This window comes from Lagenorhynchus albirostris, chromosome X (assembly GCF_949774975.1).
Source record: "Lagenorhynchus albirostris chromosome X, mLagAlb1.1, whole genome shotgun sequence".
In the NCBI taxonomy this organism is placed as follows: Eukaryota; Metazoa; Chordata; class Mammalia; order Artiodactyla; family Delphinidae; genus Lagenorhynchus; species Lagenorhynchus albirostris.
Window position 1 is genome coordinate 60,284,782 of NC_083116.1, and position 27,014 is coordinate 60,311,795.

General features: G+C 33.0%; 1 protein-coding gene across 2 annotated transcripts in view; it reads left to right on the plus strand.

Annotated features, from left to right (window-relative positions):
* Nucleotides 1-27,014, plus strand: part of RPS6KA6 (ribosomal protein S6 kinase A6) — a 163,574-nt gene that overhangs the window by 110,428 nt on the left and 26,132 nt on the right. For both annotated transcript variants that reach the window (XM_060137183.1, XM_060137182.1), the window contains exons 17-20: nucleotides 405-563; nucleotides 2,849-3,010; nucleotides 7,642-7,718; nucleotides 9,508-9,625. In XM_060137183.1, coding sequence (XP_059993166.1) covers nucleotides 405-563; nucleotides 2,849-3,010; nucleotides 7,642-7,718; nucleotides 9,508-9,625 — 516 coding nt within the window. The remainder of the gene's footprint in view (nucleotides 1-404; nucleotides 564-2,848; nucleotides 3,011-7,641; nucleotides 7,719-9,507; nucleotides 9,626-27,014) is intronic.

Sequence of the window (27,014 nt, forward strand, 5' to 3'; positions counted from 1 at the left end):
AGATAATAGACTATGGGGAAGATATTAAAAAACAAATAATATATTTACTGCCAGAAGGAAGCTTACTATCATTAAGGAAGGAAAGTGCCTATAATACAGTAAAAAAGTGAGACAGATGCCATTTGAGAGGCACAAAGTTCTATTTTTCCATTTATATTCTTTGATGAAGTATAACAGAAAACTTCAAAAGCTAATACAATTATATGTTTAACATGGTCTCACAGAATGGTGTAAGAGTCCATTTAGCCAGTTTAACCTTCAGTAGAGCCTGCACTATATTAATACTAAAGGAATAATATTTTTTAACACTAGAGGTTCATTAGAAAAGCAAAGTAAATATAATTTAAAACATTTCAGAATTGTAATTATAAATAATATCATTTTGAAAATATGTTCTTTTTTAGGTTTATGATGATGGTAGATATGTTTACCTTGTTACGGATTTGATGAAAGGAGGAGAGCTACTTGACCGTATTCTCAAACAAAAATGTTTTTCAGAACGGGAAGCTAGTGATGTACTGTTTATAATAACTAACACAGTTGACTATCTTCATTGTCAAGGAGTAAGTTGTAGTTATAGTCTTCCTTTTAATTCTGGGGCTTATATCTTCACAAAATAATATATAGGATATGACACCTAAAATGAATTACTTTTTATCACATATTTTTATACGGAATAGCCTAATAAAATTCATAATTTAGTGACGGTTATAGGATTAGGAAATTGGGTAATACCTTATTAATTTTCTTCACTCTACCTGTTAGCCCTAATTTAATAGCATATTAGTTTTAAAAGTGGTTTGAATTATATATCTAACCTTGACTTTTAAATTATTAAACCTAATCAAACTTAAAAGTGAAACATAAAAGAGTTATCCAAGGGCATGTTGTGAATATTATTCAGATTATACTATGCCTAGCATGAAAGTTCTGGCAAGACTGCATAACTTGATTGTTGCCAGCCCCTCCCCCAATACAGTAAGAAATTTGGATTCTAAACATTTGAAGTATTACTATATTGAAATTTCTAGTGGAGGTGCAGGCCTGTTATTTTGCTTCCTATCTCTTCATAAAGAAAGCAAATGAACTGAGTTATCAAAACAAGGTAACTTTTATTATATATATAGCTAAACAAGAAAAGAGAGTCACAAATAATTTAAAAATGTAAGTTTGAATAGTTGTAGTAGTAGATATGTACCCACTTACATATAAACAATAAAACAATGAACGACTCAGAAATGACATAATGAAAATTCTACAGGGGCCAGAACTCATTTTTGAGTGTGGTTTTACAGAGTACGTTTTCAGCATTTTGAAATGTAAATTGTATAATGCTAAAGGAGTAGTTCTATAATAATTTAATTCCTTGATTGTCTTTATCAACACACTGTAAAATAAAGGATGACCAGAATTTTTGAGAAGAAGAAAATGATAAACATCTCTTTTGTTTATTATTTTAGAAATTAAACACTACATCAATTAGGTAAATTAATGACAAACGTGTTGAGCATTTCTACATGCCAGACATTATAAAAGGTATTGCAGATTCAACCATGAGTTTAAGTCTTGATCCTTGTCTTGAAAGACCTTTTAATGTAGTAAACTGCTGATTAAAAATAGGACTAGATTGAATGAAGTAGATAGTGTATCAGAAAGAAAATCATCACAGAGAATTTCAGAATATTTTCCATTTCTAGCATTTCCTTTGGTTCTTACTGTTTCTGTTTTTCTGCCGAGTTTTCATGCATTGAAAGTGTTTTACTACGTTATTTTTTTAAATTTCTCTTATATTTATTTAGTCTTGTGAATGTTGAACAAAGGCATTTTGATGAGCTATAATTGACATACAACATTGTGTACGTTTAAGGTGTACATGTTGATTTGAGACATTTATATGTTATTTTGCCACCATAGCATTACCTAGCACATCTATCATATCACAATAATAGCCACTTTAAAATGCTTGCTGTTAGGTCCAACATGGTTTATATTGGAGTTGGAATTGATTTTCTTTTTTCTTGAAACTGTGATCTGTTTTGGGGGGAGGGGTTCTTTGTATATCAGATAATTTTGGATTGTGTACTGCACATTTGTGTATTAACGTACGGAGATTTGTTATATTCTGTTATTTTTCTCCAGTGATTATTTTTTGTTTTGTTTTCAGTGGGTAATTTTCTTAGGAGGGTTTGTGCTGAAAAATCTGCTTTGTGACAAGTATGTACTCCCCACCAGAGTCTTGTCTCCTTTTGCTCATTCCCCAGTACCTTCAAGGTAGTTGATTTTTCTACTTAGGTTTTATAGTTGTTTACCGTGGGGAGGGGGTGTTGAGTAGGGTCTTAGTCCATTATATCTACAAGTGGAACTGATAATTGAGTTTTGAGATTGGAAGTGGTTAACAAAACTGGTGGCTTGATAAAAACTGGCACATCTGGGGCTTCCCTGGTGGCGCAGTGGTTGAGAGTCCGCCTGCCGATGCAGGGGACACGGGTTCGTGCCCCGGTCCAGGAGGATCCCACATGCCACGGAGCGGCTGGACCCGTGAGCCATGGCCGCTGAGCCTGCGTGTCTGGAGCCTGTGCTCCACAACGGGAGAGGCCACAACAGTGAGGGCCCACGTACCGCAAAAAGAAAAAAACAAAAATAAAAAACCTGGCACATCTGTCTGATAGAGATAATTTTGTCTGTGTACTTCAGGTTGTCAGGGCCATCATGGTTGGAGAAAGTATCATTTTCAAAATTTTATCATTGAGACATTTCCCTTTCCTGGAAATATATTAACTTACAATGTTTTATTCCACAGATATTTAGTTAGCTATAGAATTGTAAAGCTTTTTTTTTAATGTTCAAGGTTGTTCATCGTGATCTTAAACCCAGTAATATTTTATACGTGGATGAATCAGCCAATGCAGACTCCATTAGGATCTGTGATTTTGGGTTTGCAAAACAACTTCGAGGAGAAAATGGACTTCTTTTAACTCCATGCTACACTGCAAACTTTGTGGCACCTGAGGTATTCTTTAAAACTTCAGTATTTGCCTTTCATTCTTTTCCTTTAGTTAAATGTATTTGATATCATGTATATGTTATGGTAGGTAGGTAAAAGCTGAGTTATCTTGTCCTTTCCCAGCTATAAAGCTCTTTAAATCATTGAATTCTGATAACTCCCAATATAAATATTCAAACTAATAACTAGCATCTGAAACCAACCTGAATGTAATAATCAGATTATTCTATTCTGCTGGGTTACATGGTGGTTTCAGAATCATACCCTTTTAGAGCAGGGCAGAGAGTGAAGATAACCTCACCTTAAACATATTAAATATTCTAAAGGAGGAAACTGAGGCTCAAAATACTTAATATCAGCATTCACTGTGTAACAAAGCCAGGATAGATTTTCAGATATTTTGGTTTGTGCTGAACATGAAGTGATTTATATTGTTTAGCATTATACATAACATGGGCAATGCCATCCCCGATTATCTTTAAGATCTTCTAATTCATGGAGAAAACAGCTTCACAGGGTTTTTTTAATAAGCGGTAGGGTTTTTCTTGGCAAATAACATTCGTATGTAGATCTTAGAAGAGACAGGAAAGGTGAAGATGAGGAAGTCAAGGGGTGCACGTTTCACATTTGGCAAGCTCCAGCAGTCTGTCAGTTCTGATAATGGGGATGGGAGCTTTGACAGTAGCAACTCCCACAGCAGTGAAAGTATGGGTGATGAAAAATGAATCAGGGATGGCATTGGTCATATAGATTGTTTATAAGTTTTCTTTGTAAAAGTCAAGAACTGTTCTTATATGTTATGAATAATGCTAAGTCATATGAATTATCGGATGTTTAACACAAATGAAAATACACAGATATCCTCAGGTTAGAAAAATTGAATTTTCCAAGTCAGAAGAAGAATAAAATAATTTGAGGATGAATTCCTATCTCATGTGCATGTTTTTTTTGCATTAAATACTAGTCCTTTATGGATAATATTGCACATCAAATATAATACAAGACGCAGCATATTTCTTATATTGAAATATCAACAAATCTGTATTTTAATGTAGCTATTAGAAAAATAATATTTCTAGTGATGAAAATAGAAACATAGAAAATAGGAAAATAGTGAAAAGTTCCCATGTTAAAATTTATTAAATCTTCCTTTAAGATGTTAATGTTGAGGAAGAAGTATAACACCTGCTTTACAGGGTTTTTATGATAAGATTTTCCCTGTAAGAAATTGTGTATGTATGCAGAGAATGTGCTCTAATCTATATTTTAATTATATTCATAGAATAATGAATGTACAAATTTTTATCACATTAAAATATATAGAAACTGTATGTCCCAAAACAAAAATTGGGATGCATGCATGATCCAAGAAGGGGTTATTGTACTGCCCCCAGATGTAAGAGATATCTTAGGCATAAAAAATTAGCTTTTCTAGGGCATTTTAATGGTTTTATAGAATAGGAAGATAGAAATTTGAGATTAAGGTTCTTCTGTTAAATATAGGGTATACTGTATATTTCTCATTTCATTAAAATGAAAAATATACAGTATGTCTGTGTTTAGATTAATGGTTAGGTAAACATTTTTAGATTAATGGCTAGGTAAACATTTTCCTAGGTAAATGAGTACAAATCTGCAGAGTAGAATACAGCCCATTGATGCTTTTTATCCTAACAGACTTCCATTGTAGTAAGACACTCTCACCATTGTAATAGTGAAGGTTTTTAGGTGGGCATGTGGAGACCACTTGTCTGTAACTAATGCCTCTAGTGTCTGAACTACCTTTGGCTAGGTTATAATTTGTATTTTCAAAATGCTTTGAAAAGTTTTATTATCAAGAGCTGAAGCCTCTGCTAGCAATCAATGCATATTTGTAAATTGTTATAAATGTAAAACAGGTTTGGGGTAAGATTTGTTTCTAAAATTTCAGACCCCTTCAAAAATTATTAGTGAAGTGAAATGCATTATCTTTTCAACTAGAATCAGAAAGATTCAAGTATCCATGCAGATATTTGAATAAATAATAGCATTTATGAGAGTATAAATTCATTATTCATCACAGTTCATTAAGATCCCTTATTTGCTAAAAGAGAAACTAATTAGTAGTACTAATTTCAGCTGAACAATAAGGAATATTCATTCACTTTTTTGATATGCATCAATTCAGTCAACCTCTTAAGGCTTATTTACTTAATAGATGTGCTTTTGTACTATACCTATGTCACAAAAATTAATGTATCTCAAAAAATATTTATTCTTTTATAAAAGCAAATCTATCATATTATTCAACTGACATTTAATGTCTACTGAGGTCTAAGAATGATCCTGAACTAAAGGAATTTACAATATATTGGATGGATGCTATGCCTGCAACTCTTTTTAAAAAGTAAATGTGAAATTACCCTGCTTTGCTCTGGCTTTAGGCTGTCATATGTTTTCCTCCAAATATGAATTTATCTGAATGAGCATCTCTGTCTATGTTACATTTTGATGATTTGGGAAGCCAAATGAGAGAGAAAGTAAAGTCATTAACTACTTTAATTTTGACTTCTATCTTCTTTGTATTTAACTTGATGCAAGTAAGAAGGTATGAAGCACGTTACTTTCTACATTGTACTCTTTCCTTCATCCCGCTACCTTGCCTTTTTTTTTATGGCTGTATGTTCTTACTATTAATAGGACATTGAGATCTAGAACAAAAGTAGACTGCCTCTTCTTTACAGCTACAAAATGGGTTTAAGTGTGTGGTAAAGCTAAACCAAGTTTTTCATGATTGATCCTAATTAGATTAAGCAATATGATCCCTCCAGTGCCTTTCTTCTCATTAACTCTGAAGGTTTTGGGAGTATGAAATACCTATAGCTGACTCACTGATTAACCCTTGCCTGTCCAACTAGTTCACTAAGCAGTCCCTCAGCCTTGGCTTTGCATTGGATCATCCGGGAACCTTTAAAAATATTGTCCTAAGGGAACCAGGGAAAACATGGTGATGCCCAGAACTGCAAGAAATGATGAGAGGGCTTCCCTGATGTAGCAGTGGTTAAGAATTATCCTGCCAATGCAGGGGACATGGGTTCGAGCCCTGGTCCGGGAAGATCCAACATGCCGCAGAGCAACTAAGCCTGTGCACCACAACTACTGAGCCTGTGCTCTAGAGCCTGTGCTCCACAACTACTGAAGCCCACAAGCCACAACTACTGAAGTCCACATGCCTAGAGCCCATGCTCCACAACAAGAGAAGCCACTGCAATGAGAAGCCCGTGCACTGCAACGAAGAGTAACCCCCACTCACCGCAACTAGAGAAAGCCTGCGCACAGCAACAAAGACCTAATGCAGCCAAGAATTATAAATAAATTAAATAAATAAATGTATTTAAAAAAAAGGAAGTGATGAGAAAAGGAAAGAGATAAGGGAAAAAAGCAGGAGAGGTTTATGTTTCACTAGAGGATGCCAGGTTAGGCTTATCGTGATGTGAATTGTTTAGCTCTACCTCATTATTTATTAGGGCCTTTGTAGTCTCCACTAGTGTTATTTACATAAGCCAGTTAAATAGGTATTTTGATAGCCTATTCAGCTTCCCAAGTTTGCAGATACGTGTGCTCTTATAAATACACTTTGACTATGAAAAAAACATTATATCTTGAATTTTAAGTTAGTTAGATACGTATTATTCAAGTCTGGCCATTGTCAAAGCTAAACATTAATATTTTTAGCCTTTTATAAATGAAATGTCCATTCTGGTGGTTATACAGTCCCCAGTGTTAACGCATTAATAATGTTTCTATTTTGTTCCTATGTCTAAAGGCTTTAGTAGTGGGCTTGTTTTTCTAAATTTAAAAAAAGGCCTCATTTCACCTCAGACTAGCTATTAACTTCACAGAGAATATTCACATGAATATATAATAAATATGTTATTTGATTTTTATTAATACTAGTCTCAAAAGAAAAAAGCTACCTAAATTATTATATGAAAAATTAACAAAACCATTCAGAATTTATCAAATGTGTGTTTGCGATCCAGAAATATACTGATTTTTTTTAAGACATGAGCCTTGTATATAAAATATAAATTCATCTTGCTTTCATGAGATTATATATTATCTTACCACCTCTTGTGTAATAAGGAGGCAATTATCATAGATATTAAAATCACAGACACTAGAGTAAGAATGCCTGCTCCACTACTCACTAGTTTTGTGATATTGGGCAAATTACTTACCATTTACGTCAGTTTCCTCATCTTCAAAATGGAAGTAATATCTATCTCATAGAGTCAGTGTTAGGGTTAAAAGACAGTACTCTGTGTAGAATATATTAAGCTCTCTATACATATTATTTTAAATTTTGATGTGTCTGGATTTCCTGAGAGGAGGAGTGAAAGCTCATTGAGGTCAGGGATCATATCTTTAAAGGCTGTTTTTTTGTATCACTCATGTTGCTTAATCACATTAATAGCCACTTATTGAATGCTTGTTAATTGCAGAAGACTTTCCCTTTAACATTGTGAATTTATTTTTGAAAAGATTAAAATGAGCTAAATTGTGAACATTTGTGAGATTATTAGAAGCACAACTTTCTTTTAGATGAGAAAACTGAGTTTATACTGAGTAGTACCAGATGAGTATTTCTTTCTCAGGTTCTTATGCAACAAGGCTATGATGCTGCTTGTGATATTTGGAGTCTGGGAGTCCTTTTTTACACAATGTTGGCTGGGTAAGAAATTTATATACTCAAATTAATTCACATCATTATTTGAATTTCACCTGTATATTTTCATCTAGAAAGAGGACAGATGAAAATAACCTTAAGGAAAATGCTATCAATATTTCAAAATATTATATACTTATAAAATTTAAAAAACATAAGGTGTTTAAGGAGGCATTATTTAGATATATAATTAAAAGATTGTTCAGTTAGAACTAAAACTTCAAAATAAAGCATTTATTTTTATTTTGATATTTTACATTTGAGTGTATTACTTTTTGAAAATGTTTACTTGAGCATGAAATAATTTCATGGTTCAGCAGATGCTTACCCCTGAACTTGCTGGTGTTAATTTTTTTTAAGTACTTGAATTTTGGTTCTCTTGGCAATAGAGATTTAGTAAGATCGAGCTTTATAACAAAGCTAAATAAAGTGGTGACAATACTAAACTACAGAAACACGCACAGCTGCCTTCTTTTAAAAGGATAAAGAAATACTAAAAAATGTAACCATTGGATTGTGTTAATATTGTTAATTTATAAATAATACAAGTGCTGTTTTAATAATGAGTAGCACTTTTATTTAGGAGTAAAAATGTGTAGCCGTAGATAAAGGCTAGGTTTAGCAAAGTCTAATGTGTAGAATGAAATTTGAAGAATTATAATATAATTGTACTTAGGTGTGAGTTTTTAAAGAAGCCATTTAGTATAATTAAATATGCTTGATGTAGCAGGAGCTTTATAAAGATAAGTTATGAAAATGGTGACTCTAAATTATTTATTGGCTTGGTGATAATTACATGTCAGTATATTCCACGTACTTTTAGACATAGGCAAAATAGTTATAGACCACAGCAAGTGCTAAAGTTAAGGGTAGCTCAAGTTTTCATGTGAACAGCAATCAGCAGTATTGGTTTCAAACCATGGGATACAATTTCTAGATAGCTGCTTTCAAATATTTACTTTATGACTAAACAAAACATTTTGTGTGTGTGCATATGTATGTGTGTTTTTGTCAACTTAATGGTTACATGAGAGGATTAACACATTAACATATTAAGACATCTTCCTCATACTTTTTAACCATAAGTCTTTCTGTTCCCAAATTTGAATACCATTTTTAGTTCCATTTGTTACAATGGTATAAAACTGATCACTTTTTGTCATTCTATAATTATTTTTTAAACTATTTTAACTTCATACAATGTATTTGTCTTCCTGTCTGTGAATACTGATCCATGTAATAATTTTAATGGCTATAGAGGATTTTTCTGTTACATTGATATAAATATTTAACCAGTTTTTCATAAACATTAATTAAAACTATTGTTAACTTGTTTTCACTGATAATATTGATAAAATGCTAATGAATAAATTTGAGCCAATTCAATAAATATATTATGAATATATAAAATTAACAATTTCTTCATAGTAGGTATATTTGGTTTGCTAACTTATGCCCGTGAGAATATAAAATTTGCATGTTTCATTCTGGTCTGATTTTCAGAATGTAGAGCTACATAAAAAGCTACCTTTATTTTATTTTACATTGATTAACTGATCAAAGGCAAAAAAAATGATTGCTATAGGCAAGACTCTTCATTTTATTAAATAATTCATTAGGATTAAGTTTATTGTTTGAAATATAAAATTTGATATGAACAGTAAAGGGAAATTTTAGGTGGTATTCTTAATTTGCTATAGTAAATATATTCTTGTAGTTCTATACTCATCACTTCAATTAGATTTAATATATATGTTAGGCCCTTATGTATACTTAAATCTTTTTTTATTAATAGATATACTCCATTTGCTAATGGTCCCAATGATACTCCTGAAGAGATACTGCTGCGTATAGGCAATGGAAAGTTCTCTTTGAGTGGTGGAAACTGGGACAGTATTTCAGATGGAGCAAAGGTATAAATTATAGATGTTTTGTTTTGTTGAATTACTGTTAATTCCTGAAATCTTTAAGTTATAGCCTAGTCTGCATTTGCAGAGTATCTGATGGTGTTTTATGTCAGTATTTGTTTTTAAATCACAGTATTTGTTTTTAAGTCAACTCACATATATGTGTGGATTGAAGAAGACAAAGGCTGAATTTTTTTTTTTTTTTGCCATGCTTCTGGGACACATTTCTCTCTTATCAGTTCACATGTGATCAGGGAATATAAACCACTTCCAGTATTAACCAAAACCAAAAATGTAAATCTACTGAGGAAAAATACATAAAGCCAACTAAAGTTGGTTTCTGCATTTAATATGTTTTTACACATCATATCTTCTTTAGCACAGACATTGACTAGTGATTATGTAGGTGATTTTTATATGTTAACTTATTCTTAGAGAATATACAAACTTTTTATCAGTTGTACCTAGATATATACGATTGATGGCTAAGAGCTGTTCAATAGAAATGTTCAATATGCAAGCCACGTATGTAATTTTAAAATTTCTAGTAGTCACATTAAAAAAAAATAAACAGGCAAAATTAATGTTAATAATATATTTTATTTAACCTGGTATATCCAAAATATTTCAACATCTAATCAATATTTTAAAAATTAGTGAGATTTTACATTCTTTTTTCATACTAATTTTTCAAATTCTTGTGTGTATTTTATACTTATAGCCCGTCTGAATTTGGACGTACCTACATTTTAAAAGTGCTTAATAGCCACAGGTGGCTAGTGGCTGTCGTTATTAGTGAAGTTTCAAAGTAACTGGCCTTACTTAATTTAGGGAAAAAATAATAGGTCAAGGCTTGAATATTAATTCTTACATTTATAGTCTAAAAATTTTAAGTTTTAAAACAACAACCCAAAGTTGTCAGCATGTGGTTTATAGGGCCCTGAAGCTTTTAAGCTACATTTTGAAGTAGAAAACATTTTAAGACAAAAGGATTTGCTTGTATTTAATATCTGCTAATGATAAAACCTAATTGTCTCAGGGACATTAGCTAATCTGTAGGATACATTATGTAGTAAATCTTGTATCCTGATCACTGTAGAATAAAAAAATCAGGGATTTGATTATCATTACCTTTCAAACATTAGAAACACAGGGAGGGGATTGTGTTTGGATCTTAGCCGTAACACAAGTGTGCTGTGTGGTGTAGTAAAAGGAACACCTGATTGGAAGCCAAGAGAACTGAGTGCTAGTTTTTGATCTACTAACTGCCTGCCTCAGTTTGCTCATCTGTAAAATTTGGGGATTAAGTTCTCCCTTTGGTTCCTTCCAATTCCAAAATTCCATTTCTATGCAATTTGGTTTATTTATAATTTGTCAGATTTCCCTTTATAAAGTGATTTAAACTACTAATATTATTCATTAAATATATGTATTTTCTAATCAGCCAGGTCATGCGTCAAAAAGTACATTTTCCCAAGGAACAATTCCAATGTTTAAAGCTATACACATGAAACTCTTGTGTTCCTCTAAAAAAAAATAACTAGCAACAGTGAATCTAATGCTGAAATAGAGATTTATATGCCACTTGTGCTTAGATTTTTGGTTTTCCATGTTCTATGTGTTTTATGTTTGCGTCTGTGTAATGCTTAAGGAATAATAGATATCAAAATTCAGTTTTATTCTTACCTCATTTAGTCTGATATTCTGGAGAAATTAACATAGAAAAATATATTGGGGGATGTTGAAATATTTCACAAGGTCTTTCATGTATTCCCTTTTTATGGATTAAATTACTTTAGTTCTGTCTTTGGAATTTTTCTGAAAATGGTGGCAGATTACTGAGCAAATGAGCTATATGAACTTTAAAAAAAATCTGTACATTTTAACAGTTCGATAATTTCTTGTCTGTTTTAAATTAGTGATGAAGGTAAACTATTGTTCAGTTACCCATAACTCCTTATACTAGTTCCCTTTAGTTGGGAGAACTGTAACATTTACTGTCACCTCATGACAATTGTTTTACTCAATTATAGTTCCTTATAAGTTGTTTTTCCCTTTCCAGTGCTTTTCTTGACATTGGTGAGTATCACTATCAGAAGCATATAGAAAATGATTCTGTTTGCCTCCTGTCCATGCACAGTTCCTAGAATTTGTTCATTCAATTAAATGGGGTGGGGGTGGGGGTGATAGTGGAAGTCATGTTAGCTTTGTGTGTCTTATTGCTACAATAGTTTCAGCATTGAGAACATTGACATTGCTGCTTCCCTTTTGTTAAACAGTGGGGACAAGGAGAAGAATCTGGTAAACAAAACAAAAGTAGAAGAGGCAAGAGAGTAATGAAATTTTCATGGTGTCACAATATATTAAAAAATAAACACAGTAATACCTGATTAATTACAAGGCATTTCTATCTAAATTTTACAATAATTTAAGTAAGTAAAATGTCACTTATTTCAAATACATGCACCCTTGACCAAAAAAAGAATTGCCCAGTAGAAGTTTTTACAGGACGGTTATTTGTGGCTTCCTCCCTTGCCTTCTTTAAAAAGAGCAACTTGTGCTTTTCCTCAACTGCATTCCTATTACTGCATTGTATGTACTTTTATTAGAGTATTAGTACTTAATCACTTTCTCCCTGGTTATATATTCATTTGTATGCATTTTTACTTTTCCCACTCAGGGAGCTTTAAATGTCATATTCACTTTTGCATTTCCTATCATACCTAGCATAATAAATACTTAATTGAATACTCTTTTCACAAGCTATTTAATCTTTTCCTCAAGTATACCTTGCATTGTTAATTTACACTCTAAGCTTTTTTTTGTCCAATATAGAAATATAAATATTTTCCCATTGTGAATGACTATAAATTTGAAATAAGTGGTCGTTTTTTTTTTGATTAATCAATATAATGCCAATTTATAATAACACCAAGTTCTCATTATATGTGGGTCATTTCTTGAGCACTCTGAACTGTTACATTGACATACAGTACTTGCCCACTCCCATGCCAACATTACACTACTTTTATTTTAAAAGTCTTGTTATTGCATAAATAAGTCTCCACACCTTATCACTACCACATCTTCTTCCTCTTCAAAATTGTCTTGGCTGTTTTGGTTCTTTCTTTTTTTTTTATACAGCAGGTTCTTATTAGTCATCAGTTTTATACACATCAGTGTATACATGTCAATCCCAATCGCCCCATTCATCACACCACCACCCCCAGCCCCCCGCGGCTTTCCCCCTTTGGTGTCCATACGTTTGTTCTCTACATGTGTGTCTCAATTTCTTCCCTGCAAACCAGTTCATCTGTACCATTTTTCTAGGTTCCACATACCTGCATTAATATACGGTATTTGTTTTTCTCTTTCTGACTTACTTCACTCTGTATGACAGTCTCCAGATCCATCCACGTCTCAACAAATGACCCAATTTCATTCCTTTCTATGGCTGAGTAATATTCTATTGTATATATGTACCACTGTGAATGGCTATAAATTCGAAATAAGTGGTCAGGTTTTATGTAAATATTTCTTTACCATTTTTGGCTTGAAGTTGCTTTTAAGTGAAGTTTTTTGTTCACATATTTAAAAGTCATAGATTTCTAGAGCTAGGTGGGATCTGGTCCATCATTTTGCAGAGAGATAAACCAAGGTGTGCAGAATTTACCTTGTCCATGGTCATACACTGAGTGGCATAGCTGGAATTGATTTTCATTCCAGTACTCTTTTCAGTCTACCACATGTTAGGGAAGACTTTCTGGAGGAAGAAAGGCTTGATTAGCTTGGATTATGTGGATGGAATGGAGAAGAAAGAGGTCTATAACCCTTTAAGGCTCAGAGGAAAGGTGTTATCGTTCACCTACTTCTTTCCTATAATATGGAAATTAAGTATACCAAAGCTTATTACTTGTTACTTAGTCTATATTGAACAGCAGCTTTACAGTTAAAACACTATATTGAAATGTAAGGCTGGACACTATAAAACTCTTAGAGGAAAACATAAGCAGAACACTCTTTGGCATAAATTGCAGCAAGATCTTTTTTGATCCACCTCCTAGAGTAATGAAACTAAAAACAAAAATAAACAAGTGAGATCTAATTAAACTTAAAAGCTTTTGCACAGCAAAGGAAACCATAAACAAAACAAAAAGACAGCCTTCAGAATGGGAGAAAATATTGGCAAATGGAGCAACCAACAAGGGATTAATCTCCAAAATATATGAACAGCTCATGTAGCTCAATATCAAAAAAACAAACAACTCAATCAAAAAGTGGGTGGAAGATCTAGACATTTCTCCAAAGAAGACATGCAGGTGGCAAAAAAAAGCTCATAAAAAGATGCTCAACATCACAAATTATTAGAGAAGTGCAAATCAAAACTGCAATGAGGTATCACCTCACACCGGTCAGAATGGCCATCATCGAAAAATCTACAAACAATAAATGCTGGAGAGGGTGTGGAGAAAAGAGAACCCTCCTACACTGTTGTTGGGAATGTAAATTGGTACAGCCACTATGGAGAACAGTATGGAGCTTCTTTAAAAAAACTAGAAATAGAGCTACCATACGACCCAGCAATCCCCACTCCTGGGCATATACCCAGACAAAACCATAATTCAAAATGATAGATGCACCCCAATGTTCATTGCAACACTATTTACAATAGCCAGGACATGGTAGCAATCTAAATGTCCATCAACAGAGGGATGGATAAAGAATATGTGGTACATATGTGCAATGGAATATTACTCAGCCATAAAAAAGAACAAAATAATGCCAACTGCAGCAACATGGATGGACCTAGAGATTATCATACTGAGTGAAGTAAGTCAGAGGAAGACAAATATCATATGATATCACTTATATGTGGAATCTAAAAAAAGGTACAAATAAACTTATTTACAAAATAGATGTAGAGTCACAGATGTAGAAAACAAACTTACAGTTACCAGGGGATAATGGGGGGGGGATGAATTTGGAGATTGGGATTGACATATATACACTACTATATGTAAAATAGATAACTAATAAGAACCTGCTGTATAGCACAAGGAATTCTACTCAATACTCTGTAATGACCTATATGGGAAAATAATGTAAAAAAAAAAAGATTGGATATATGATGTATGTATAACTGATTCACTTTGCTGTACATGTGAAACTAACACAACATTGTAAATCAACTATACTCCAATAAAAATTTAAAACAAAAACGAAAACACTATACTGAAATACTTCTAGAACTTCTAGTACTATAGCTTTCAAACACCTTGTGCCAAATAATACTAGAGAAAGACTACAATGTCTAAACAAAGCTAGGGAAATGCACTAGCAAATTCAATAATTAGAATTTTATTCTTATTTAATTGTGAGGGATAATTTGTTGTTACCTTTAATCAGGGCAGAAAGTGTTACTTATGTATGGAACTCAGTCTTTTATACTGAGGAAGTATGAATTGTAATACATTTGACCAAATTAAAATGCTTGCAGTATAATTAGTAATAACTGCAGTGAAAATAATGGTTTATCTCAGTCACATGATTAAATTTGAAATAGAAGTGATGAATTATTAATCAGTAGTTTCCAAGCTTTAATGAATTTGCCATCTGAGTACTGTGAGAAGAATAGGAAAATTGCTATTCTCCCGTATTAGTGTTTGTTCAAAGAATTTAGAGTTTTGCTGACTTTTACTTAAAATGGATATTTAAAAAATAGGAAATCTTTAAGTCTAGATTAGATTAAGTTAATCATTTTAATTAGTAATGGCTTTCTTCCAACTAGATTATCTAACTAAATACCCAGTGATTGTATATAAGTGATCATTCTTGTCATAGCTCAGTATCTTTTCTTAAAACTGGCCAACACTACTATATCTACTTTGAAAAAAGTGCAAAATTATTCATAATGTAGGGACAGATTTTTGTGTACTGTGGGTGAGCTCATTTTCCTCTTAGCTATCAAGAAAATTCAGTGAATATTACCTAAGATAATGACACATTTGCTTTTTCATCTGTCATCCATCCTCTCGTCATTCTGTCAAGGAGATTTTACTTCTTATTTTTCAGGGAGGTTAAAAAGAAGTAAGATAGATTAAGCCCTATTAAAACAACTTCAAGTTCTTTAAAAGAAAGTAGCAAAATGTTGATACTGTGCTATGAAGCTATTTGATATTGTAAACTAAACAGCATTTTGTTCATCTTTCCAAGGAAACAATAATTAAAAAGTTTTATAAGCATTTAGGATATGGCCATGTTTACTGCATTTTCATTTTCATTTAAGGAGAATCCACTTTGTTTTTGGAAATCAGTCTTTGTCTCCAAATATAAATTGACAATTTCAGTCTTATATAACTTAGCTGAATTTTACCCCAGAAATAATTATATCCTTTTTGCTTTAACAGGGTTCACCATATATCACAGTTTGCTTGGAACAGTCCTGGTTTATGCCTTTGGCTCTCAACTTTCCCATTTTGGATAACAAATTGTATGGCCATCTTAGCTTTAACTGTCCTTAATTTCAGTTAAATTTTTTCAATGAATATATAATAAAGCAATATTGTTGAACTTTGTTATGAAAAACTGATTTTTTTTTCTGAAACAGATTTTGATATTTTTCATGAATGCTTACTTAGTGCTGTGAACATTGAGCACTTATTGTGTGTATATGATAGTTATTACTTTAGAAAGAAAGCAGCAATTAATTATGTAAAATTCAGACATCAATACTGAGTTTAATAGGGAAGATTGAGAGGTAGTATAGTTTAGTACTTATGAGCCAGACTCTGACTGACTGCCTGGATGCCTATCCTTACTTACTAGTTATGTGTTACATACTTAAAAGCTATGTGACCTTGGGAATGGTGCTTAACCTCTTCATGCCTTAGTTTTCACATTTGTAAAGTGAAGATAGTAATAGTACCTACCTCAGGGTTGTTATGAAGATAAACCAGGTTAATAAATGTAGCACATAGTCATAATAAGTGTTCAGTTAGTGTTAGCTAATATCATTAAGAATGTATAAAGCACTTTGATGATCAAATGTTAATCTTTGAAATTCCCATTAGCAATAAAAACCCTCATGAGTGAAATTAAAGCCATAGTAGTATATTTCAATATTTGTATAGGCCCATCTCCTAAAATTCTTTTTCATTCTCTCACCATCACTACCTGTACCTTTCAGTAAACCCTCAGAATCCACAGGAAAGTACTAAAGCTCAAATAAGGTTTAATGAGGAGCAGAGTAGTGTTAAATTTTAGTATGTATAGTTAGTTTATATGTTGAAACATACTTTGGTGAGTGGGAGTAGAGGAACCTATTGTTTTGGGCTAGACCATTGATTTTTTAAAACAACTTTACTGAGGGGTGCTACACAACAAAATGAGTATATAATTTAATGTCATGACATATTTACACACCAATGAAACCATCACAAAATCAAGATAATAAACATATGCATCACCCCTAAAAGTTTCCTCATGTTCCTTTATAATCCTTCCCTCCTGCCTCACATCCTGAACTCACAATCCCCCGCCCCTCACTCCCTGGCAGCCAGGGACCTACTGTCTGATGCTATGGGTTAGTTTACATTTTCTCGAAATGATTATAAATGGAAGCATATAATGTATACTCTTTTTTGTCTCTTTCTCTCATAATTATTTTGAGATTCATCCATGTTGTTGGAGTGTATCAATATTTGTTACTTTACATCACTGAATAATAATCCATTGTATGGATACACAACAGTTTGTCCATTTACCTGTTGATGGACATTTGGGTTGTTGGCAGTTTTGTGATATTCCAGTAAAGCTGCAGTGAGTATCCATGTGAAAGTGTTTACATGGATGCATGCCTTTCATTTTTGTATGAATACTCAGGAGTAGAATGATTGGATCATGTATTTAACTTTTTAAGAAACCACCAAACTGTTTTTTAGTTCCTGTACCATTTTACATTCCCACCAGCAGTGTATGAGAGTTTTAGTTCTTCCATATCCTTGCCAATACTTGATTTGTTTGTTTTGTTGTTGTTGTTGTTTGTTTTTTTTTTTCTTCTTTGGCCGTGCAGCATGTGGGATCTTAGTTCCCCAACCATGGTTTGAACCTGCGCCCCCTGCATTGGAAGTGCGGATTCTTAACCACTGGACCACCAGGGAAGCCCCCACCAACACTTGATAATGATCATTCTTTTTTAATTTTAGCTCTTTTAAAATGTATGTAATGGTATCTCATATTATTTTAATTTGCACTTCCCTAGTAACTAACGATGTTGAGCATTTTTCATGTGCTTACTTGCCATCCATTTATCTTCTTTGAATTGCCCATTGACATCTTTTACCCTCTTCTTTTATTTTGGTCACTTTTTTTATTATTGAGTTTTGAGAGTTCCTAATATAGTCTAGATGTAAGTCCTTTATCAGAGCTATGCCTTACAAATATTTTCTCTCAGTCTATAAATTGTCATTTAATTCTCTTAATTGTTTCTAATGTTGATAAAGACAGTGTTTCACTTTTATTTTCTTCTCTGCAGCATATTTTTGGTGTTATAGCTAAGAAATCTTTGCCTTGCCCAAAATTTCAAGTGTTTGCCCCTGTGTTTTCTTTTAGAAGTTTTATAGTTTTAGGTTTTATCTTTAGATCTATGATACATTTTGATTCAGTATTTGTTTTTGGTGCAAATATATGGTTCAAAACTAAATTTTCCACACAGACACCTGATTATTCTAGCACCATTTGTTGAAAATACTATCCATTCTCTGTGGAATTACATTTCTATCTTGATCAAAAATCAGCTGCCTAAATATGCATGGTTCTATTTCTATAAATTAAGTCCCCTACATATGAACGAGTTCCGTTCCAAGAGCACGTTCATAAGTCCAGTTTGTTCGTAAGTCCAACAAAGTTAGCATAGGTACCCAACTATCAGAATTGGCTCTATAGTACTGTACTGTAATAGCTTTATAATATTTTCCCACAAATGATACATAAAAAATGAACAAACAAAAAATAAAACATTTTTAATTGTACAGTACCTTGAAAAGTACAGTAGTATAGTACAACAGCTGGCATACAGGGCATTGGCATTGAGTGAAGAGGTAAGAAGCGTTACTGACTGGAGGAGGGAGAGGAGGTGGGAGATGGTAGAGCTGAAGGATCATCAGCAGTAGGAGACAGAGGGAAAGCTGCAATTTCACTCATGCTTGACGTTGATGACACAGGTTCTGGTTCCTTGCTGGATTCAATTTTATCTACCCTCTAGAAAAAATGATCCAGTGATATCTTGGTAGTAGCTCTTTTTTTCTCGTCATAAATGACACAGCACTGGATTGCATTCTGAACGGCTGCTGCAACCTTCGTGTACCATTCTACATTCAGATCCTGTGCCTCAGAAACTAACAGTGCCTCCTCAAATAAAGAAAATCCCCTTGCCATTTCCTGTGTCGTGAATCTCTTTGATTCTTCAGTTACTTCTTCTTCCTATTATCTCTCTTTGTCCTTTCTCTGGGCTTCCAATTCCTGGCGCTTCTTAGCAGTACCAGCTACATCACCACTGCTTTTACACTTACTTCCAGACATCCTGGGCTTGAAATAAAGATACTGTACTACTGTACTCTATACAGTACTGTACAGTAAAGTACACAAAAGCATAGCCACTTGTACATGATTGGACATGCGAATGCATGTTCGCATCTTTGAAAGTTCGCAACTTAAAGGTTTGTATGTGGGGGACTTACTGTACTTTCTATTCTGTTCCATTAATCTGTTTGTCTTTACTCCGTTGCCACACTGCCTTCATTACTGTTTCTTTATAATTAAGTTTTGAAATTAGGTACTGCTAATCATCCAACCGTTTTCTACTTATTCAGAGTTGTTTTGAAATGTGTCCTTTGCATTTCTTTATGAATTTTAGAGTCAGCTTTTCAGTTTCCACCAAAAAAAGCTACTAGGATTTTGATTGAGATGGGGTTGGATCTATAAGTCAATTGGGGGAGAACTGACATTTTAACAACACTGAGTCTTCTGATCCATGAACATGGTATCTCTTTCCAATTCGTTAGACCTTCTTTAATTTCATCAGTGTTTTATAGTTGTCAATGTACACATCTTACACATCTTTTATTGTGTATTTTACCTGTTTCCTATTTTTCATGCTATCATAAATGGCATTGTTTATAATTTCATGTTCCAATTTTTTTTGCTGCTAGTATTTAGAAATACAATTGTTTTTTTATATTGAACTTGTATACTACAACTTTGATAAAATGACATTCTAATAGCTTTTTTGTAGATTTCATCAGTTTTTCAATGTACACAATCGTGCCATTCATGAATAAAGAGTTTTAATTCTTTCTCATGGATGTATTTTCTTTATTTTCAGTGGCTAGAACTTGCAGTATAGTGTTACAGAAGTGAAGAGGATGGACATTCTTATTTTGTTCCTGGTCTTGAGGGAAATCATTCATTTTTTTACCATTAAGTATGATGTTGGCTGTGATTTTACATAGATGCTTTTAATTAGGTTGAGGAAGTTCCATTCTGTTCCCAGTTTGATGAACATTTTTCTTAGGGATGGATGTTGGATTTTTTCAAATGCTGTTTGTATATCTGTTGAGGTAAATTACATGTTTTTTTTTTGTTTTTTATTATAACATTTATAATTACATTGGTTTTCAATTGTTAAACTAACCTTGTATCCCCAGGATAAACACTTCGTCGTGATATGTTATCCTTTTTTATATGTATATATAACTGAACTTGATTTGCTAAATTTTTGTTCACAAGTTTTATATTATGTTGATGAGGGATTTTGGTTTGTGGATTTCTTGTAATATCTTTCTGATTTTGGTATCAGGGTAATAATGGCCTCATTAAATGAGTTGGGAAACATTACCTCTTCTTCAATTTTCTGGAAGAATTATTTAGAATTGGAATTGCTTTTAAAATATTTGTTATATTGACCTTAAAAAAAAAACAGAAGAGCCAGTTATTTTACCAGGAAAATGAGTTTATTTGGGGAGAAGCAGAGAATTGCAATTCAGGACAAGCAAACTAGGGCAACCTATAGGCAAGACTCCATTTTAAATGAGGTTTCCTTTATTTATTTTACAGTTATAATTCACCAGTGAATTCATCTGGGCTTGGGGTTTTCTTTATTTCTCCTTGAGTGAGCATTGGTATTCTTTTCCTTTCAAGGAAATTGTTCATTGTTGAATATGATGTCATAAAGTTTTTCATAAAATCTCCTTACTAATCTATTAGTGTCTGTAGACACTGTCGTGATGTCTACTTTCATATTTGAACCATAATTATGGATTGGTCTTTTTCTCTTTTCAGATATATCAGTTTTTGCTTCATGTATTTTGAAGCTCTGTTTTTAGGTGCATAAATCGTTTATAAATTTGACCTCTTGATTAGTTGTCCCCTTTATCATTATGAAATGACCTTCTTAATCCCTGGTAATTTTCTCCATTATTATTGAAAGATATTATTGAAAGATATTATTGAAAGATACTCAGTATAAAATTCTAGATTTTCATTTCTTTGTGTTTTTTTTTAATTTCCAGTTTTTTGAGATATAATTGACATACAGCACTGTATAAGATTAAGGTGTGCAACATAATGATTTGACTTATATACATCATGAAATATTTGTCACAGTAAGTTTAGTGAACATACAGCATCTCATATAGATACAAAATTAAATAAATAAAACCCAATTTTTTACTTGTAATGAGAACTCTTAGAATTTACTCTAACAACTTTCATATAAAATATACAGCATTTTAATTATATTTATCATGTTGTATATTACATCCTTAGTACTTACTTATCTTGTAACTAGAAGTTTGTACTTTTTAGCTACTTCACACAGTTCTATTTCCCCCACACCCTGCCTCTGGTAACCACAAATCTGATCTCTTTTTCTTTGAATTTGCTTGTTTGTTTTTGAAATATAATTGACCTACAACACTGTGTTAAGTTCCTGTTACACAACATAGTGATTCAATATTTCTATAAATTTCAAATTGGTCACCACGATGTCTAGTTACAATATGTCACCAAAGATTGACTATATTTCCCACACTGTACATTTCATACCCATGACTCATTTATTGCACAACTAGAAGTTTGTACCTCTTAATCTCCCTTACCTATTTCTTTCTTCACTGTACTCCCCTCCTCTCTCACAAACACCTGCTTGTTCTTTGTATCTATAACACTGTTTATGTTTTGTTATGTGTGTTCATTTTGTTTTTGTAGATTCCACATATAAGTGATATCATGTGGTATTTGTCTTTCTCTGACTTACTTCACATAGTACCTTCTAGATCCACTCATGTTCTTGCAAATGGCAAGATTTCATTTTTAATGGTTTATTAAAATTCCATTGAATGTGTGTGTATATATACACACATATATATACACATATATATGCATTTGTTAATGATGGACATGTAGGTTGCTTCCATATCTTGGCTATTGTAAAAATTGCCACAATGAACATTGGACTGCATATAACTTTTTGGATTAGTGTTTTTTGTTTTCTTTGGGTAAATACCCAGATGAAGTTGCTGGATCATATGGCAGTTCTATTTTTAATTTGTTGAGGAACCTCAATACTGTTTTCCTTTGTGGCTGCACCAATTTACAGTCCTACCAACAACAGTGCATGAGGGATCCCTCTTCTCCACATTCTCTCCCAACACTTCTTCACATTCTCGCCAACACTTGTTGTTTGTTGTCTTTTTGATAATAACCATTCTGACAGATGTGAGGTGGTATCTCAGTGTGGTTTTGATTTTCATTTCCTTGATAATTAGTGTTGTTGAGCATCTTTTCATTAGTCTGCTGGCCATCTGTAGGCCTTTGGAAAAATGTTGATTCAGGTCTCCTGTCCATTTCTTAATCAGATTTTGTTCTTTTGCTGTTGAGTGTATGAGTTGTTTGTGTATTTTGGATGTTAACTCCTTATCAGTAATATTATTTACAAATATTTTCTTCCATTCAGTAGGCAGCCTTTTTGTTTTCTTGATAGTTTCCTTTTCTGTGCAAAAGTTTTTTTTTAGTTTGATGTTGTCCCATTTCTTAATTTTTGGTTTTGTTTCCTTTTCCTGAGGACACATGTTCAAAAAATATTGCTATGTCTGATGTCAAAGAGTGTACTGTTTATGTTTTCTTCTAGGAGTTTTATGGTTTCAGGTCTTAATTCTTTAATCTATTTTTAGTTTATTATTGTATACAGTGTGAGAAAGTAGTCCAGTTTGATTCTTTTGCATGTAATTATTCAGTTTTCTTAACACCTTTTATTGAAGAAACTGTCTTTTCCCCACTGTATTGTTTTGCCTCCTTTGTTGGAGATTAATTGACCATATATGCATCAATTTGTTTCTGGGCCTTGTTCTTTTCCATTGATCTATGTGTCTGTTTTTGTGCCAGTACCATAATTTTTTGATTACTGTAGGTTTGTAGTATAATTTGACATCAGGGAGCATGATATCTACAGCTTTGTTATTTTTTCTCAAGATTGCTTTGGCAATTTGGGGTCTTTTCTGGTTCCATATAAATTTTAAGATTATTTGTTCTAGTTCTCTGAGAAATGTCATGGGTATTTTGATAGAGATTGCATTAAATATGTAGATTGCTTTGGGTAGTATGGACATTTTAACAATATTCTTTCAATCCAAGAACAAAGGATATCTTTCATTTCATTTTATTGTCTTCAGTTTCCTACATCAATGTTTTACACTTTTCAGAGGATAGTCTTTCACTTCCCAGGTTAAGTTTATTCCTAAGTATTTTATTCTTTTTAATGTGATTTTAAATGGGATTGTTTTCTTGCTTTCTCTTTCTGATAGGTTATTATTCATGTATAGAAAAGCAGTAGATTTCTGAATATTAATCTTGTATCCTGCAACTTTACTAAATTTATTTGTGCTAATAAATGGAGACATGAATTTTCTCTATATAGCATCATGTCATCTGCAAATAGTGACAGTTTTACTCCTTCCCTTGCAATTTGATGTATTTTATTTCTTTTTTTTTAATTGAAGTATAGTTGATTTACAATGCTGTGTTAGTTTCAGGTGAACAGCAAAGTGATTCAGTTGTATATATACATGTATATATTCTTTTTCAGATTATTTTCCCATATAGGTTATTACAAAATATTGAGTATACTTCCCTGTGCTATACAGTAGGTCCTTGTTATTTATCTATTTTATATATATTAGTGTGTATATATTACTCCCAAACCTACAATTTTTCCCTCCCCCGCCACCATTTCCCTTTGGTAACCATAAGTTTGTTTTCTACATCTGTAAATCTGTTTCTGTTTCATAAATATGTTAATTTTGAATCCCTTTTTTTACATTCCACATATAAATGATATGATATTTGTCTTTCTCTATCTGGCTTACTTCACTTAGTATGATAATCTCTAGGTCCATCCATGTTGCTGCAATTGGCATTATTTCATTCTTCTTCATGGCTGAGTATTATTTCATTGTATATAAAACATCTTTCTCATTTCATCTGTTGATGGACATTTAGGTTGTTTCCAAGTCTTAGCTATTGTAAATAGTGCTGCAATGAACACTGGGATGCATGTATTTTTTTGAATTATGTTTTTCTCCAGATATATGCCCAGGAGTAGGATTGCAGGATCGTATGGTAACAATATTTTAATTTTTTTTAGGAACCTCCATACTGCTCTCCATAATGGCTGCACCAACTTACATTTATACCAACAACGTAGGAGGGTTTCCTTTTCTCCACACCCTCTCCAGCATTTATTGTTTGTAGACATTTTGATGATGACCATCCTGACCAGTATGATGTGATACCTCATTGTAGTTTTGATTTGTATTTCTCTAATAATTAGCAACGTTAAACATCTTTTCATGTGCCTGTTGGCCATCTGTATGTCTTCTTTGGAGAAATGTCTATTTAGATTTTCTGCCTATTTATTGATTGGGTTGTTGCATTTTTTGATATTGAGCTACCTGGGCTGTTTGTATATTTCAGAGATTAATCCTTTAATTAGTCTGTAAGATGTCTTTTCATTTTGTTTGTGGTTTCCTTTTCTGTACAAAAGGTTTTAAGTTTAATTAGGTCCCATTTGTTTATTTATTTTTTTTCATTACTCTAGGAGACAGAGCCAAAAAGAAATTGCTGCAATTTATGTCAAAGAGTGTTCTGCCTGTGTTTTCCTCAAGGAGTTTTATGGTGTCCAGTCATACAGTTAGGTCATTTTTTAAAATTTTATTTAATTTATTTCTGAATGTGTTGGGTCTTTGTTGCCGTGCACAGGCTTTCTGTAGTTGTGGGAGTGGGGGCTACTGTTCGTTGAGGTGCATGGGCTTCTCGTTGAGGTGGCTTCTCTTCTTGTGGAGCACAGGCTCTAGGCTCGCGGGCTGTAAAGCACAGGCCCAGAAGTTGTGGCACAAAGACTTAGTTGCTCCATGGCATGTGGGATCTTCCAAGACCCAGGCTCGAACCTGTGTTCATGGATGGCAGGTGGATTCTTAAACACTGTGCCACCATGGAAACCCCACATTTAGTTCTTTAATCCATTTTAAGTTTATTTTTGTGTATGGTGTTCAAGAATATTCCAATTTCGTTCTTTTACATGTAGCTATCCAGTTTTCCCAGCACCACTTATGAAAGAGACTGTCTTTTCTCCATTCTATCCTCTTGCCTCTCTTGGTGTAGATTAATTGACCAAAGATGTGTGTGTTTATTTCTGGGCTTTCTATCTTATTCCATTGATATATATTTCTATTTTTGTACCAGTACCATACTGTTCTGATTATTGTAGCTTTGTAGTATAGTCTGAAGACACAGAGTGTGATTCCTCCAGCTCTGTTTTTCTTTCTAAAGTTTGTTTGGGCTATTCAGGTTCTTTTGTGTTTCCATACAAATTTAAAAATTTTTTGTTCTAGTTCTGTGAAAAATGCCATTGGTAATTTGATAGGGTTTTCATTGAATCTGTAGATAGCCTTGGGTAGTATATTCATTTTCACAATATTGATTCTTCCAATACAAGAACATGGTATATCTCTCCATCTGTTTGTGTCATCTTCCATTGCTTTCATCATTTTCTTATAGTTTTCAGAGTACAGGTTTTTGCCTCCTTAGGTAAGTTCATTCCTATGTATTTTATTCTTTTTTTTAACATCTATATTGGAGTATAATTGCTTTAAAATGGTGTGTTAGTTTCTGCTTTATAACAAAGTGAATCAGTTATACATATACATATGTTCCCATATCTCTTGCCACTTGCATCTCCCTCCCTCCCACACTCCCTATCCCACCCGTCTAGGTGGTCACAAAACACCGAGCTGATCTCCCTGTGCTCTGCAGCTGCTTCCCACTAGCTATCTATTTTACGTTTGGAAGTATATATATGTCCATGCTACTCTCTCACTTTATCACAGCTTATCCTTCTCCCTCCCCATATCCTCAAGTCCATTCTCTAGTAGGTCTGTATCTTTATTCCCCTCTTGCCCCTAGGTTCTTCATGACCTTTTTTGTTTTTTTCTTAGATTACATATATATGTGTTAGCATACGGTATTTGCTTTTCTCTTTCTGACTTACTTTACTCTGTATGACAGACTCTAGGTCCATCCACCTCACTACAAATAACTCTATTTCGTTTCTGTTTATGGCTGAGTAATATTCCATTGTATATATGTGCCCATCTTCTTTATCCATTCATCTATTGATGGACACCTAGGTTGCTTCCATGTCCTGGCTATTGTAAGTAGAGCTGCAATGAACATTTTGGTACATGACTCTTTTTGAATTATGGTTTTCGCAGGGTACATACCCAGTAGTGGGATTGCTGGGTCATATGGTAGTTCCATTTTTATTTTTTTAAGGAACCTCCATACTGTTCTCCATAGTGGCTGTATCAATTTACATTGCCAGCAACAGTGCAAGAGTGTTCCCTTTTCTCCACACCCTCTCCAGCATTCATTGTTTCTAGATTTTTTGATGATGGTCATTCTGACCAGTGTGAAATAATATTTTATTTTAGTTTTGATTTGCATTTCTCTAATTATTAATGATGTTGAACATTCTTTCATCTGTTTGTTGTCAATCTGTATATCTTCTTTGGAGAAATGTCTCTTTAGGTCTTCAGCCCATTTTTGAATTGGGATTTTTTTTTTTATATTGAGCTGCATGAGCTTCATGTAAATTTTGGAGATTAATCCTTTGTCAGTTGCTTCATTTGCAAATATTTTCTCCCATTCTAAGGGTTGTCCTTTGGTTTTGTTTAGGGTTTCCTTTCCTGTGCAAAGGTTTTAAGTTTCATTAGGTCCCATTTGTTTATTTTTGTTTTTATTTCCATTTTTCTAAGAGGTGGGTCAAAAAGGATCTTGCTGTGAT